The sequence below is a fragment of the Cucumis sativus genome, chromosome 7, assembly GCF_000004075.3.
Source record: "Cucumis sativus cultivar 9930 chromosome 7, Cucumber_9930_V3, whole genome shotgun sequence".
NCBI lineage: Eukaryota > Viridiplantae > Streptophyta > Magnoliopsida > Cucurbitales > Cucurbitaceae > Cucumis > Cucumis sativus.
Window position 1 is genome coordinate 16,761,803 of NC_026661.2, and position 14,772 is coordinate 16,776,574.

At 33.0% G+C, this 14,772-nt stretch overlaps 2 protein-coding genes across 3 annotated transcripts; one reads left to right on the forward strand and one right to left on the reverse strand.

Annotated features, from left to right (window-relative positions):
* Nucleotides 1-772: 772 nt before the first annotated feature.
* On the reverse strand, nt 773-4,353 carry LOC101217931 (DNA-directed RNA polymerases II and IV subunit 5A). Of its 2 annotated transcripts, none has more exons than XM_004148896.3 (5): nt 4,195-4,353; nt 2,533-2,744; nt 2,214-2,396; nt 1,757-1,870; nt 773-1,103 (listed from the first exon to the last, which is right to left on the reverse strand). In XM_004148896.3, the coding sequence occupies exons 2-5, from the start codon at nt 2,731-2,733 to the stop codon at nt 978-980; spliced, it is 624 nt and encodes a 207-aa protein (XP_004148944.1). In that variant the 5' UTR covers nt 2,734-2,744; nt 4,195-4,353; the 3' UTR covers nt 773-977. The 2 variants fall into 2 exon arrangements, with proteins under 2 accessions (XP_004148944.1, XP_011659238.1); XM_011660936.2 differs by having other exon boundaries at nt 2,533-2,740; nt 4,195-4,352.
* A 1,765-nt stretch (nt 4,354-6,118) lies between these two features.
* LOC101222665 (poly(A)-specific ribonuclease PARN-like) lies at nt 6,119-13,357 on the forward strand. The gene is made up of 8 exons (XM_004148916.3): nt 6,119-6,600; nt 6,960-7,090; nt 8,268-8,459; nt 8,987-9,099; nt 10,752-10,868; nt 11,238-11,352; nt 11,437-11,652; nt 12,475-13,357. The coding sequence occupies exons 1-8, from the start codon at nt 6,284-6,286 to the stop codon at nt 13,104-13,106; spliced, it is 1,833 nt and encodes a 610-aa protein (XP_004148964.1). The 5' UTR covers nt 6,119-6,283; the 3' UTR covers nt 13,107-13,357.
* Nucleotides 13,358-14,772: the final 1,415 nt, after the last annotated feature.

A 14,772-nucleotide genomic window follows, 5' to 3' on the forward strand; every position in this document is an offset into this window, starting at 1 on the left:
TGTATAGAACAATTTTAAAAACAAAAAAAAAAACTTACGTGCTCATAAAGATACAAAGAATGTCTCCGTTAATAAGCTATTTCATTGGACTTTAATATATTTGGCACACGAGCTTGTACAAAATTGTTTAAATTTAGCTACTTTTTTCAAGATTGTTTGATAGACATCGTTTTAATTTAGTATACGAATCGTGTGCTAATATCCCATTAATTTATTTTAAGATGTTTTATATTTATTAAATTTAGTGATAGTTAGCTAAGATTTTTTTCTATATTTGTTAAATTTGGTTGTAGCCAAATCTAAACATATACCAATATTCAACAAATGTGTACCAAATATAAAAGATATTGGTACATGATTTTGAACTCAAAACAATTTAAAAAAAAAAAAAAAAATGTATCAGAAAAAGACGGACCCACAGTAAATATTTTGGTTTTATGAAAAATATCCTTTATAAAACAATATTCTTCATTCCAAATTTCACTCTTAGAATATTATACTGAAAAGTTTAGTAATAACTAAGAAAATAATTAAATTAAAACAACAAAAATAAAATCAAGACTTCGAAACATTAAGAATGAAATAATTTGAAAAATTATTTATTCAACTTTTAATTAATAACATCAATCACTTTCTTTTCTTCAATGCTTAAAATATTTAAATAAACATTTTCTAAAAAGAAAAAATATATATATTAAATGAATAATTTGTGCCCTCGACTCATGATTTTTTCACTAACTATATTTAAATCACTTTGATTTAAAAATGGCTATTTCTAAATTCCACTCCAGGGGGACAATTTACCAAAAAAGGTACCCCTAAATAGATATAATTGATCTTCCAACTATTACAGAAGTTCCAAAGTTCTTCAATTCACCTCAGATATCACAATCACTATAACACTAATTAAGACTTCAAAACATAACTTCAAGGTGTATACAAATGTCACATCTTCAATTACAAAATCATAAACAGACTCAGACAACATATCTGTAAGTTACATATCTTCCTGCAGTTTCACTTGGTCTGATGATCTTCACAACTTGGCCACGCTTTAGCCCGTAATATCGTGCAACCGGGTCAGTCACTTGTATGCGCGGTAGCTAACACCAAATATGCAAAATCATATAAGAATCCCTTTCATATTGCAACAGAAACAGAAACACAGACACTAACGAATAGACGTAGACAAGAGGAGACGGTGTGGCCTGACATATGCCTCTAGACTGCATTGTGATAAGTGAAGTAATAGTGATGATATCTAATGATTCATGCCCACTTTATTTTAACAAAGATGTCAATTTGTGACCAAGGAAAATCATCCTTGGGACTGGCTTTGTTGAGGTCATAAAAGCCAACGCACACGACTCTACCGTCGTTTTACAGGACAAGAAATATGGAATGTCCGGGGAAGTGGATAGAGATCAAACTTTTGGCTCCTGGTTTGTTTTTATGTTTCTTTGTGGACTTCGATTTTGAAGCCTCTTTAATACAAAGACATTATTTTGCATAGTTGGAAGCTTTTTTTTTGTAAAGGGAGCTCCCTACTTGTGAGTTTTTTTTGTATGCTAGTGTATTCTTTCATTTCTATGTCTAATTTGGGAATCAAACTAGTATCAGGAATTCATGAGCATAACCTATTCCCACATATATATGTGTATATATATATATATGTTATATTTTCTTAAGAAATATCCAACATAGATCTTAAGATAAGTCTCACAAATTTTGTACTTTCTTAAGAATTAATGCCAACCTGTGTTTCTTTCACGGTATATCTCTCAAGTAGTGTCTTTTTCTCTTCATTGTTAAGTAACTGGTGCTCAGGAACAAGGACGTGATCTTTGATATTAACTAGCAATTCTGCTTCCTGCATCAACAGATGGAGATAAGAAAAAGAATAAAAATTGTATATTTCAAGTGAACTAAGAAAAGAGCAAGAATATTGTAGAAACCAAGCCCTACCTTAACCCTTTAATTGTTCTTCAACCAGAGAATCCAAGAAACCCCCCATATTTTTCATTCTCATTTTGCAAAACAAGGAATAACCAAACTAAGTATAAGATGATTTCCAGTTTCCAGAGTAAGAGGGTTTCCTTTGATTCTCCTCAAATTAGTGGTGCACAAAACGAATCTAATTTACTTCTCTAACTTGTGGTGGTTTGGTTTTTCTCAAACTTAAATCATAAAAATACTCCATAAAATATTTTCACCTGGAAAACTTCCAAGTGGAATGATTTGGAAGTTGCTTCACTCATACAGGCACGGGCGAAAGGGGTCAAATTCTGTTGGACGACCAATATTGCTCTAAAAACGTTCTCCGATTTCATTCGGGTGGTATATGTTTTCAACGGCTTGATGCCAACCTTTGCCTCTTCTGGAAAAAAAACATATATCTATACAGGAAAAAACAAAATCACTACAAGAGGATGTAAACAAATAAGAGAATTACCGAGAAACTTGCAGTTCTTGTAACTTAACTTTAATAACTATGAGAAATACTAATTAAATATTCCCTTTCTGAGACAATACCTGATCACTGCTATCATTTCTCTTGGATTTATTAATAACAATGTCTTCTCTTTTCATGTTTTCACCATATTTTTGCTTAAATTGCTCCCTTGTCATGTCAATCTCAAAGTCTCCAACAAAATAGCCTCGGTCTCTTAGCATTTGAAACACAGTTTTTCGAATTCTGAAAAGCCTGGTGATTTCCTCTTCTGATAGCACCATCTTGTTGCTGGCTAACTCATTGTCAAACAATTCAGTTCTCATTCACTAAATAGGTACACAAGGAATATATAATGCACATTCTAAATGAGTACGAGTAAGTTAATGTAACATCAATCTGAATAGCTATGTTACGTGCAGGAAATCTCAAAATCAATATAAGACACAACATACAGAACACACCACAGATATAATAAAGCAATCATTTTCAGAAATTCAAAACAAGTTGGAGACACTAACATGATGAACGCAACAGCAATATATAATATGAATATGGAGACCGATTTAAAGAAAAAAATAAAATCCTGCTGGAAAAGCACAGACCTGCAACAACAGTTTTCAAACATGTGTACATAACATATAGACATCCTTCTGTTACTATTATTGTCGTTTCAAACAACTATAGGTGTTTGGCTCAACGAATGTACACCTCAACCCGCCATACAAGTCAACAGCTTAGTCATGGTGATTTTGCATTAAAAAAAAATTAAAAGAAATTTTAATACCCTTAGTTGACCTTCCTGATTTGAACTTTATCCTTCTTTTTCTATGTTCATGAGTTTTCAGGTCAAGTAGTGCACGCTTAGACTATTCTAATAGGTAAACATCCTGACCCTGTTAGATTCAGTTGTCAAGAACACTCATTAAACCTAATTATACCACAAAATTCTAAGAGGGTTCCATAAATGAGCTGATAGAAAGCCTATGACTGAAGTATGAACAAATCTTGGAGACACCCAGATTAAGTAAAATATTTAAGAGAGACTGGATCAAACTGAAGCAGCAAACGTAAATTTCATTCGTCTATGAAATCTGTTCCTTGTAAAAAACAAATAAATAAGTGAAGCTGCAAACAGGGATTGGAAAAACAAGTGCAGCCTTTCTTCCAAGTCCTTTCTACAAAAAACACACTAGCTGGGAATCAACGGAACAGAGGTCATTCGTTTCTGCAGTCTCCAACATGCCTTCGCCTACCTCTAGGCCCTTTACTAAGATACAAGAATTATTCTTTTAACCACTTAACCAACATTTTTGACACAAAAACTATTCTCTAAAGAAAACATAACTTCGCACAGTGTTGGCGGTCACTTATTTGGGATTTAATATCGACAGGTTTCCTTCACACCAAAAGTCCTCCCGTGTTGAAATTAGTTGAGCTGGATATAAGCTGGTCCAGAAACTTCCATACAATTTTATTTTTTAAAAAAAAAGGAAATTTTCATTTGAGGAGATGAAGGCCTTAAGGATTATTAAACTATAAAACTTCTAGCTATACCACTACCACCACCTAAGTAATTGGTGGAAAGTAAGTTGGTAGCTTGTAGTTAACTAAAAAGGAAGTTCAAAAGCAACGATTGGTTCATTGTTTGACGATGGGTATTGCTTCTTTCTTTCCTTAGACAAATCCAAAATGGAGTTTTCCAATATATAAATAAAGACATAGATGAAGATTGAGAGAATTACCAGTAACAACAAGAAATCAGTGAAACCCACTAAGTAGAAGACGGCGGAGGCACTGAGCTGGGCTTGAAGACGAAGAAGAAGGAGAAGAAGAAGAAGAAGAAGAAGGAGGAGGAAGAAGAAGGTGGAACGAGAAATTAGGGCTTAGTCTGATTTTATTAGACATAGTTGGCGGCGGGTAAGAGAAAACATGAAATCCATTTAAATTTTGTCTTTTAATTAAATTCCTTAAAATATGGATTTTTTTTCATTTTTATTTCTTACATTTTTTTTCAATCCCCTAATTTTCGTTTTGTGTTTTTTCTATAAATTTCATATTTTAAATTTGTTTTCCAATGTTAGTTTATTGTTATTTTTTTAGAAACATTTTCTACTCTAAAACTATTTACATATGAAAATTCTAACTTTAATATTAATGGAAAGTGTACCTACTAAAATTGTACGATTCTTTTAAAGAATGGTGTTTCCGTGAACTTTCTAGAAATAATGAATTTGTGTTGATGTTGATTATGAAGTGATGTGATTTGTTCTCTTGTATTTGATTATCTGGTTCTATTGATATGAGAAAGTGAAGCATGTGATGTTTTTTAAGTTTATTTGAGCGTCTTATGGTTCTTAGGATAATTTTTTATGATTTTGTGGACGGTTGCAAATCCAAGAAAAAAATAGATGTAGTAGACAAGATTTGCATTATTTAATATATATTGTAATCTAACACCCCAAAATTAATATTAAAATAAAAAAATCGAATGTGAGGAGGCACGTGCCCTGGTCCCTTAATAAATGTGCCCTTGATTGTGGAGTAGAAATTCAATCTCTCCATACATCAAACTCATGGACCCTACCATATGAATTTGGTCATATTTAACTTCGAATAATTGTAAGGGATAGTTTCAAATGTAGCAATTAGATTCAAAATGATGAAGGATATAACGATATTTTAATTTTTTTTTTTTTTTTTTTGCAAATACTATTATTAATAGACATTGTTGCAAATATTGGTTAATCATGTATAGACCATAAGAGTATGCCACAAATAAATTTTGCTATTTTTGCATACTTAATTGTTATTCATAAAAGTGTTACCGATCATAATTATGTAAATAAAATGTTATTGTTTACATATTGTTGATGCCAGTTTTTGGATAGAAATAAGTGCACTTGACTGTCATGTGACACCAACAATAGATTTGTTTGAAGAGGAGAAAAACATGGTTATAAAAGAGAAAACGTGCACATACTGGATGTCTAAGTTTTCTCGTGAACTGTGTGTGAGAGCTAAAGAGATTTTGAGAGTAGGACTCAACTTAGCTCTATTTAAGTTACAATGATAAAACCTATAGAAAAAGTTGACATGGATGATTTGTAAGCTTTTTTTAGTCACTTTACGATATTGAAATAACCTAAGAGCTAAGGAATGGCTTTGACTTCGTGTTTGGCTAGGGTCGAGTTGAGGTCGAGCATTCTATTAGGTCAAATGATGTTTGGGCTCGGGCATGCATAAAATTAAAGTATGTCATGTTGGTCAATTTCCAATGGTCGGCCTCAAGCACTAGCTTGAGCCTCGTTAATTTTTTTTAGCTTCATTTCAGTTTTCAATTGTCACATTAGACCTGTCATTTATTTTTGTTTTGTTATTTGTAAATGTCAATTACATCCTTTAGTCCAATCTAACACATGCAATCAACACAACCATGATACAATAAATGAATGGGTGTAATGTAACAAATATATGGATATATACATGAATCAACAAAACCCAATTCATTTTAAGTTTATGTTTACTTTTATTGATTCTATTGCATAGGGCTAACTAAGGTTGATCAAATAGTTTGGCATAATCATAACTTAATATTCAAACAAAATATAACAAAATCTATCAAATTATATCAATGCATTTCAATTAGTTTGGTATACACAAAAGGTTCTCCTCTTTGATCCCTCGTTTTCATAAGAACCAAATGCAGATGACAATATATATAATACACTCTTGATAGGAGAGTCTTGGTAAAGCTTGGCATACAAAGGCAGCTCGCAACTCATTTCGCCACTTCCCCCATGAATTTTGAATGAGAGCTTAAACGGCAAAGCTATGGCGTCTCGGTTCTCATATTTCCAGCTGCACAGACGCCTCTATACAACCACCAGCCAATGGAGTGTCAGGCAAGTTCGCAATTCCAACTTCCTTGGCTCCTTGGAGGATCTGAAGAACGACATCTCCGATTCCGACTTCATCGCACTTTCTCTTCAGAGAACGGGTTCTTCTTCTTTCCCTTGGCACCGCCTTCAGCCCTTCGACACTCACGATACCGCTTATTGCAAGGCCAAGTACGCCGCCGAGAAGTTTCAGATTATTCAGTTTTCTCTCTGCCCTTTCTCTGTTAGGGATTCCAAACTAATCGCCCATCCGTAAGTTCCCCCGGGCCGCCGCTTATCTTCATGTTTGGATGTTTGGAGTTTTGTGCTCTTGGGCAGGATTTGGGAATTGAGTGTTTCTTTATTTTGATGAATATTTCTCCGCACTTGCAATGGATTTTGTTTCTTTCACTGGAATTTAAAGTAGGGGTGAGGAGTATATTCTTTAGTGTTCATAGATGAGTATGATTTATAATGGAAAGTTCGATGCTTTCTGGCTGATATTTTATTATGGTTTTTGCTCATGGTCTGTCCGTTCATCATCATTTTAAAGTCTAAATAGGAATTCTCTTTTGTTATTTGATGATTGATACAAATTTGATTGATCAAAATATGTTTCATTCAATGTGTAGGTACAACTTTCATTTGTTCCCCAGAGATGAATTGAACATTGGGATGCCTTCTTACAGTTTTTCATGTCAAGTTTCACATCTAACATCCATGGCTCGTGAAGGTTTTGACTTTGGTGCTTGGGTATATGATGGTAAGCCTAATTGTAGACAATTTACTTCTGTTTCACTCTCACTAATAGAGGAGAAATTCTAAAACCCAGATTTCCAATCCCTAAACCACCTTCCTTCCAAGGTTTCAGCAAGAGCAGAGGTTGAATTTGAGAGGCATTCTTTAGAAAGAAAACAGTCTCTTTGACCCTTGAAATTCTGTTCCCATTATCAAGCTAAAGAGAATAACTTCGGTTCTTAAGTCTTCTAAAATGAAAATAAGATTTCTCACGATTACGTTCACTAATCCACTCTATCTTGGACTATGTCTTGTTCATCTCTTCTATTCGAATAAGAATCTCAGAATCCGCCTTCAATCTGATTAACTCTTCCCATACTACACTCAAAATCCTCACAGACTCCAAGTCATGTAAAATGTTTATCTTATTAATTATCTGCTATTTTTTAGTTAAAGAACCTTTGAAGACCCTCAGGTTCCAGCCTCTAGGCTTGAACTTTAGAGACTCCAATTTTATTGTAAACCTAAGTGCCTCCCATCTCCCAACCATATCAGCTGACCATTAGTCGAGCTAGGAGGACTTGAAAAAAGGATGCTTTATTCACACACTCCAAATATGAAACGACAAGGTCCCTATCTTATATCTGAGAACTTACCAAACAACCTGTTGTTGGTCAGATTCAACTATGGGACTCCAGTGGCTTGATATCCTCCAAGAAATTTTTTTCTGCCCTTTCAGAGCAAAAACGTATCTACCTGGCAAGAAATGGGATTAGAGTACACAAATTGGATAAAGTAATCTGACATCATGAGGGGAGGATAAAATAGACTATACTCTTCAAGATACTTTTGTAAGATTGCATCAGTCTAGAAAATTTCCAACCACAGACCAGCTAGATTCACTATCACAATTGCTGAAGTTGCCACTCAACTCTTCCTACAAATCATCTTGTTTTGAGATTCATATGGCTCATGTAGCAGTAGTACATTTGAACGCCAATCTTCTGAATTTTAGTTGGATCTGCTTGTTTCAAGTAATTTTTATCAACCTAAATATTATTTATCACTTTCTAGTTGTTTTATCTCTTGATTTTTGGGAAAAAGTAAACCTTTGTTTGATCTTTATACTGAATCTATGAAGTATCTTCTATATTGCAGTTTGACTTCTAATGGTCTTTTTCCGTTTTCTTTTTTGGTTCCAGGCATATCATATTTATCTAGAGCTCAAGAGTCTATAGCAAAAACTCAAATGGGCTCTCAAACTCTGCCACCTAATATTAACGCTGTGAAACCTTCTTCTGAACTGTCAGTTGCTGATACCATTTTTGTTCAACGGGTTAAATCACGTGTAAAGAACTGGAAAGATGCATATGATTCAAGCTCAAAAACAAGTGGTAATTTACAACTCAGTATTGCTTTCTAAAACAATTTCATCATATTCTTTTCTTTCCATTTTGCTCTCGCATTTTTTAAACTGTGTAGGTTAAAAAACACTTTTGGTTCTTGAACGTTTTTATTAAAGTAACAATTTTTCCTCTAAACTCTAGTTTGAAATGAATCTGATGATTTAATCTCTATACTTTCAAACTTGTTAAATTAAATGAGATTTATTAACTATGCATATAAATAAATTGATTGGGACCAAATATGTTTTTAAACTACAAAGAAAAGAGATTTTGATGAGATTTTCATAGTAGGGATTAAATTGTTACAAGTTTGAAAGTAAAAGGATTGAATTGTTATATAGAAAAATTCAAGGACTAAGTTATTGCAAATTTAAAAGAACATGGGTGAAATTGTTACAAAATTAAAGTTCAAACAAAATTCTTACTCGTATGGAGGTTGAAGGACTAAAGTGTTTTTTAACCTGTTTTATTTCTTTGTTTCCTGAAATAGTAAAGGTAATGTTTCCATAATATAGACGCATTGCTAAGTACGTTGAAAAAGCTCATAGTCGGTAGTGAGCAGTATGGATCAAGACCATCTATTGTTATAGATGTTTATAGCGAACGGCAAGTTCTACTTGTGTTAGAGGTAACTTGACCTTTTCAAAATATGAGTGGTTTAACATGTGTATTGCATGTTTTTAACTATGCTAAATTATTATGGACATTTTACATCTCCAGAGATATCCCCTTCCAGAGAAAAACCGTTATCTATAATTAAGAATTATATATCTCTGATCTCTCTCTCTATTGTCAATGTTATTATTTTTAGTAACTTTACATTTATGTTATACATTGTTTAAATAAAATAGCTTATCATGCATGTTATACATAATTTAAGGTAAAATTAATGATTTAATACATGGACGTTTATGGTTGTCTATTTAATGACTTGACTTAAATAGTTTCCATTGCATCCACGAACTTTAATTTATGTAATTTTTGCTATTAATACTGGTACCATATAAATATTGACTGATTTGATATAATACGATAGACGACAATTGAAAAAAGTGGATAGTTGGTCATGGTCCAAATTAAGTGACACTTGCAATTATGGCATTTTTGAAGCATTTTTTTTTTCTGTAGACCATGCTGCCATTTTTTGTCAAGCTGTTGCCCTCCCATCTTTTGTTTGCTATGTCATGCTAACTGAACCATGTTTATACAATATAACTACATGGAATTATTGTTCAAAGTTAATTACTACTCTAGTTAGAGTTTAGGGAGTAAATAGATATAAGTTTATAACTGAGTTAAAAGATCTAAATTGATGCAATATCATTATCGATTATGTTCTATGCTTTGTTTTTTTTTTTTTTTTTTTTGAAAAGGAAACAAGTCTCTTTTATTAATGATAATAATGAGACAAAAGCTCAAAGTACAAGAGAGTTATACGATGAGCAAAATAACTTAAGGATCTGTAGTCGCACCCGGGCATCTTGATTATCTTCTATTGACTTGTTTCAGTTAATTAGTTTTTGGGAATAAATCAAATTATACCCCCACATGTGCAAGATTAATCATGTAAAACAAACCTTAAAATGTTCAAAATAAACTCAAATAACATTATTTTAGAAATTGTCACATAATAGAATGGATAGAAATAGCATGTAAATGTGAAGGACAATTACAATACCCAAGTTCTTTAAGAGGTTTGGACTCTCTGAAAGTTAACCTCCAAAATTCTACGTCCTTTCAACTCTTCTTAGCCACTCTATTTATAAACACTATTTACTAACCAACTCCCTTAACTGATAGCAAATAACATGCATGCCCTCTTAATATCCTAAAATTACCCTTAATATTTCCTTGTATTCATAACAAAGATCTCAACCTATAATTCCAATCTTTCATAAATCACTAAAGAAGGCAACACCCAAAGAAACCCATTGGGGGAAGAACTGAGAGAGATGAGGAAACAACGGAAGACAACAAAGAAGGTAGTGTGAGTAAAAACTTACGACTTTGAACTTACTAAATATGACATTAATAGCAAAAAGTTGAACCAAGCAAAAACTATAATATCATTTCTGAAATGACCATCCCTTGTTAATGAAAGTTTTGTTTCTTATCAGGTAAAACCAAGTCTAAAATGACTAAATTTAAGAGTGAATATATGCATTCCAATTTATTCTTAGTGTTATCCCTTTTAGTGTGCAATGATGTCTTTAACTATGTTGCTTTTTCTGCAGAGGGACTATATCCGTATACTTATATTCTTTCCTTTATTTTATGTAGCTGTTGAAGGAATTTTCTGATGACCTGGTTCCTGTAGTAATTTCAGCAAAGGGTGGAGGAACTCAAGCAGTTCGTGCCATTTTGACAAGCTCAAAAGAAGACAAGATTCTGCTTGAGGTACTAGTATATTCACTAGATTTCCACATTCTAAGTTCCTAAACTATTTTCTTAAAAAAAAAAAAAGATCCCTAAACTATTAATTCTTTAACTACCACTTTGTAGAAGTTTATGCACTTCAGCTGATTCTTTCATCATTTTCAACTGGCCTATGCATCTGGATAATAAAAATATGCATGTCTTAATATTATCCTTTTTAAAAAAATAAAATAAATAAAGATGAAGAAATGGTACATGATGGAAATAAGCTTTGAATTTCCAGAAATTGAGAGCATGGATTAACTGAGTAATGCCAAATTTTAAATGGATTTGCTTGAATGCTCCATCCAGCTTTGTAGAACTTATAAATTATTTTGTGTTCCCTTGCAGAAGGAGCTTCAATATCTTGAAGACAAAGAAAACAAGAAATTTCGTGGTTTTCGAGAGGTGATAGATGTGATTTCTGCTTCACAGAAGCCTATTGTCTCCTACAATTCTCTTCACGGTGTTTATCTTGTATATTCTTTATTTTTGGTTAATCTCTTTGCTTTATTTTTTTTGTTCTCTAATGCTTTTGTTTTGGATGCAGATTTTACATTTATTCATTCTAAATTCCTTGCTCCCCTGCCTACTAGCATAGATGAGTACGCATCTTCCTTGCATTCGGTTTTCCCACGAGTGCATGATGTAAAGCATTTGATGAGCAAGATTGGTGGCCTCAGTAAGCCAATGAGTATAGCCGCAGCTTATTCTTACTTGAAAAAACAATACTATGCACCTAGTTACTTGGATATCCCAGTTGAAGGTTTGTCACCTCGTCCTCCCTTCCTGATGCTACGAAAAAAACTTTTTCATTGTGTGTTAGTGTGAGAGAGAGAGAGACATGACCTAAAACTCACTTAAAATGTTTAGTAAATACATGCTGATAATGCTGATATGCCGTAGATGTGGGTCCATTGCCTTTCTCGGTGCTAAGCTAAGTGATTGAAGGACTCAATCAAGCACCGAAGACATTTAATCTCTATTAGATAATAGGTTTTGAAACGTGTATAATAGGTTCTTAAGCTTTCAGTTTAGTTTGTAATAGATTTTTAAACTTTCAATCTTATGACTTCAGTCTTAACAAATTTGAAATTCTAAACAACCAATCGACCTATTAGATAATTTAAATTCTATGTCTAATGGAACCCCAAAATTTCAAAAGGTTAATTGAACAAAAATGATATCAAACTATCAAAGGTTAGAAACTAAATCCCTAATCTTGAAAGTCTAGGGAGGACTGAATTTGTGATTTAGCCTATATTTTTTATGGTTACATTCGTTTCTTCACAGTACACATTATAAGCCTTTTGTTAGGCCTTAGTTTTTGTTTCTCTTTTTTAAATGTCTTTTGTCTTACCAATCAGTGAAAAGAAAGCCTATCCTTGTTTTATCTCTTTTGTTTTACTGTAATTTAATATACACAATCTTTTCTTAATACATTCATTGTTTAGTGAATTATTTGTGTTTTTCACGTATTGAGTATCCACCTAAATCTCACTATTTTGTTTTTCATTAGGCTCCACTGATCATCACCAAGTAGAAATCTTTCATTTCTGCTAGCTAACCTTTTGGGGTTCTATTGCAGCTCCAGGAAATGATCACAAGCCTCATGGGCATAATGCTATACGGTTATGCCATTTGTTTGCACAAGTCTGCTCTGTACTTAAAATTGATCTCAGTGGTGTCCAATCCAACGACAATGAGTGTTTGGCCTCAATGCTCGACGAGTGTTCAAATGTTTCTTCATTCTCCCCTTACCACTGCAAACCCAAGGACGAGGATGTTAAGATCTGGGCACAGGGTGTTAGAAAAGTAAGTTGTAGGCATTTGGTTTTCTTGTGGGGATTAAGAGAAGGGCTGACTGCTCGGTTGCTAAAAGCTTCACTAGAAGGAACCCATGAAGTTTTCTGTGAAGAGTTTGATGTTCGATTTGTGGACAAGAAATGTGCCATTGTCGTTTTCTCGCAGCCAGACCTATCCGAGACCTTCCTTGATGCAATAAATAGTGACAACATTGTTGGATCTTTAAGAGAGATGGTATCAGAAGGGCTAAGAGCTGCAGGTTATGAAACTTACAAGAAAATCTGTAGCTTTGATTTATGGGAAGCAGATTTAGCTGAGTCCCTGGAGAGGGCCATTTTGGAAGCCGATCCCGAAACTGCTCAGTTAGACATCAATTACTCTAATGATTCTTTCATTTATTTGAATGATCTTTGAAAGACATGATTAGGTCACCAAAATTCATATAAGCTTAGGGAATACTGGAGTTAGATTCTTCCTGCTTTCTAATTGATGATATTTGGCATCCATGATAAACTTTCGAAAGTTTTGGTTCATTCCTTACAGCAGCAAGTCTTAAAAGTTTATGATGATTTAATACTTTTCTTTCCATTATTTTGTACATACTGTTGGGCCATTTTAGGGCTCTTGCTTGTTATTCTAAACAGCTTAGATCACCAAATTCATGACTCAGGTGAGAGATGATTTCAAGTTGTGTGAAGATATCATTTTGGTAATTTGCACAGGCACAAATATTTGATAATGTTGTTCATTTTAAAAGCTTCATTTACATATCTTCTAAAAAAAATGGCAACCCATTTAGTTTTTCTTATTCAAAGTTAAATATATTTCATTCACTCAAATTTTAAAAACAAAAAGTTGAAATCTTTTTTCAAAGTTCTTAAATTTGACTTTTTTATTAAACAAAATGTTTCGAATAACAATAGTTAAAATTTTAAGTGGTGTAGTCAGTTTTGTATTTACCAATTACCCTAAATTCCACACATTTTATTTTGTTCATCAGATTTCATTCTCCCATGTAGTTTCTTCTTTTTGCTCATGTTTTCATTCTGGGTCTTCACCTTGTCCGATGCATTGTTTTGTTCATTCTTCTTTTGCATGAGTCTCCCTTGTTCTATTTCCAAACTTTCAAAATAAAAAAATTTAGATGGCCTTTAATATTCTTGAAAGAATTATGAATCTACCTAAGGTTTAGAATTCAATTAAGATGTTCAGTTGAAATAGATATCAAAGGCACCAATTAGTTTTTTAAAACAATTGAAGTTTTGTGGGAGACCAACAAGACTTTATCAAACATTTGATGAGTGAGCATTTTTGAGTTGTCATTTGTTTCATACAATTTGATTTTCACCAGAAAAAATTACAATATAATTTGAAGAAAAACAATCACTATAGATCCCAGACAAAATATACACAAGGGTTTTGAAAATTGGAGCTTAAAAAAATTCAAATGGAAGAAATATTCAGAACCTATATGAGATTCAGAGTTGAAAAGTGATTAGATTATGAAAAGGAAAAAGAAATGTAAGCCAACCCAGTGCCAATAATGACCATCAAACAAGAAAGATCATCCCGGCGAGTTAGTCGGAAGAATCAATTTCATTTCGCAAACGAAGAAATTGCCACAAAACATTAGGTTGATTAATATCAGTTCTGGGACAGAGTGCGTTTGCTTCATTCACAAAAAAAAAAAAAAAAAAAAAAAACAGAAGAGAATGTGGAAACATCGAAAATGTACCAGCAATAAAAGGGCCTGAGAATCCAAAAGCAAGAATCTCAGACGAGTGATGCTGGAGAATTTTTATATTGCAAGGTTTTGAGTAAAATTTTGGCTGGATCGATGAACCGATTCCAGTCAAGAAGCTGAACTTGCTTTTTCGATTTGGATATTTCCACTGCGAAATTAAATCTCCCATAAGTTGAGACTTAATAAGATCAAGGTAGAAGAAAAAACATAATCAACGAGCATAAAAAAAAGACTTGGAAAAATTTTTGAAATGGAGGGGAGGCTGAAGAAACAACTATTGAGCGATGAGGTTACGATGGATTTGTTATATATATACATAAAGATGAATGGAAGCTG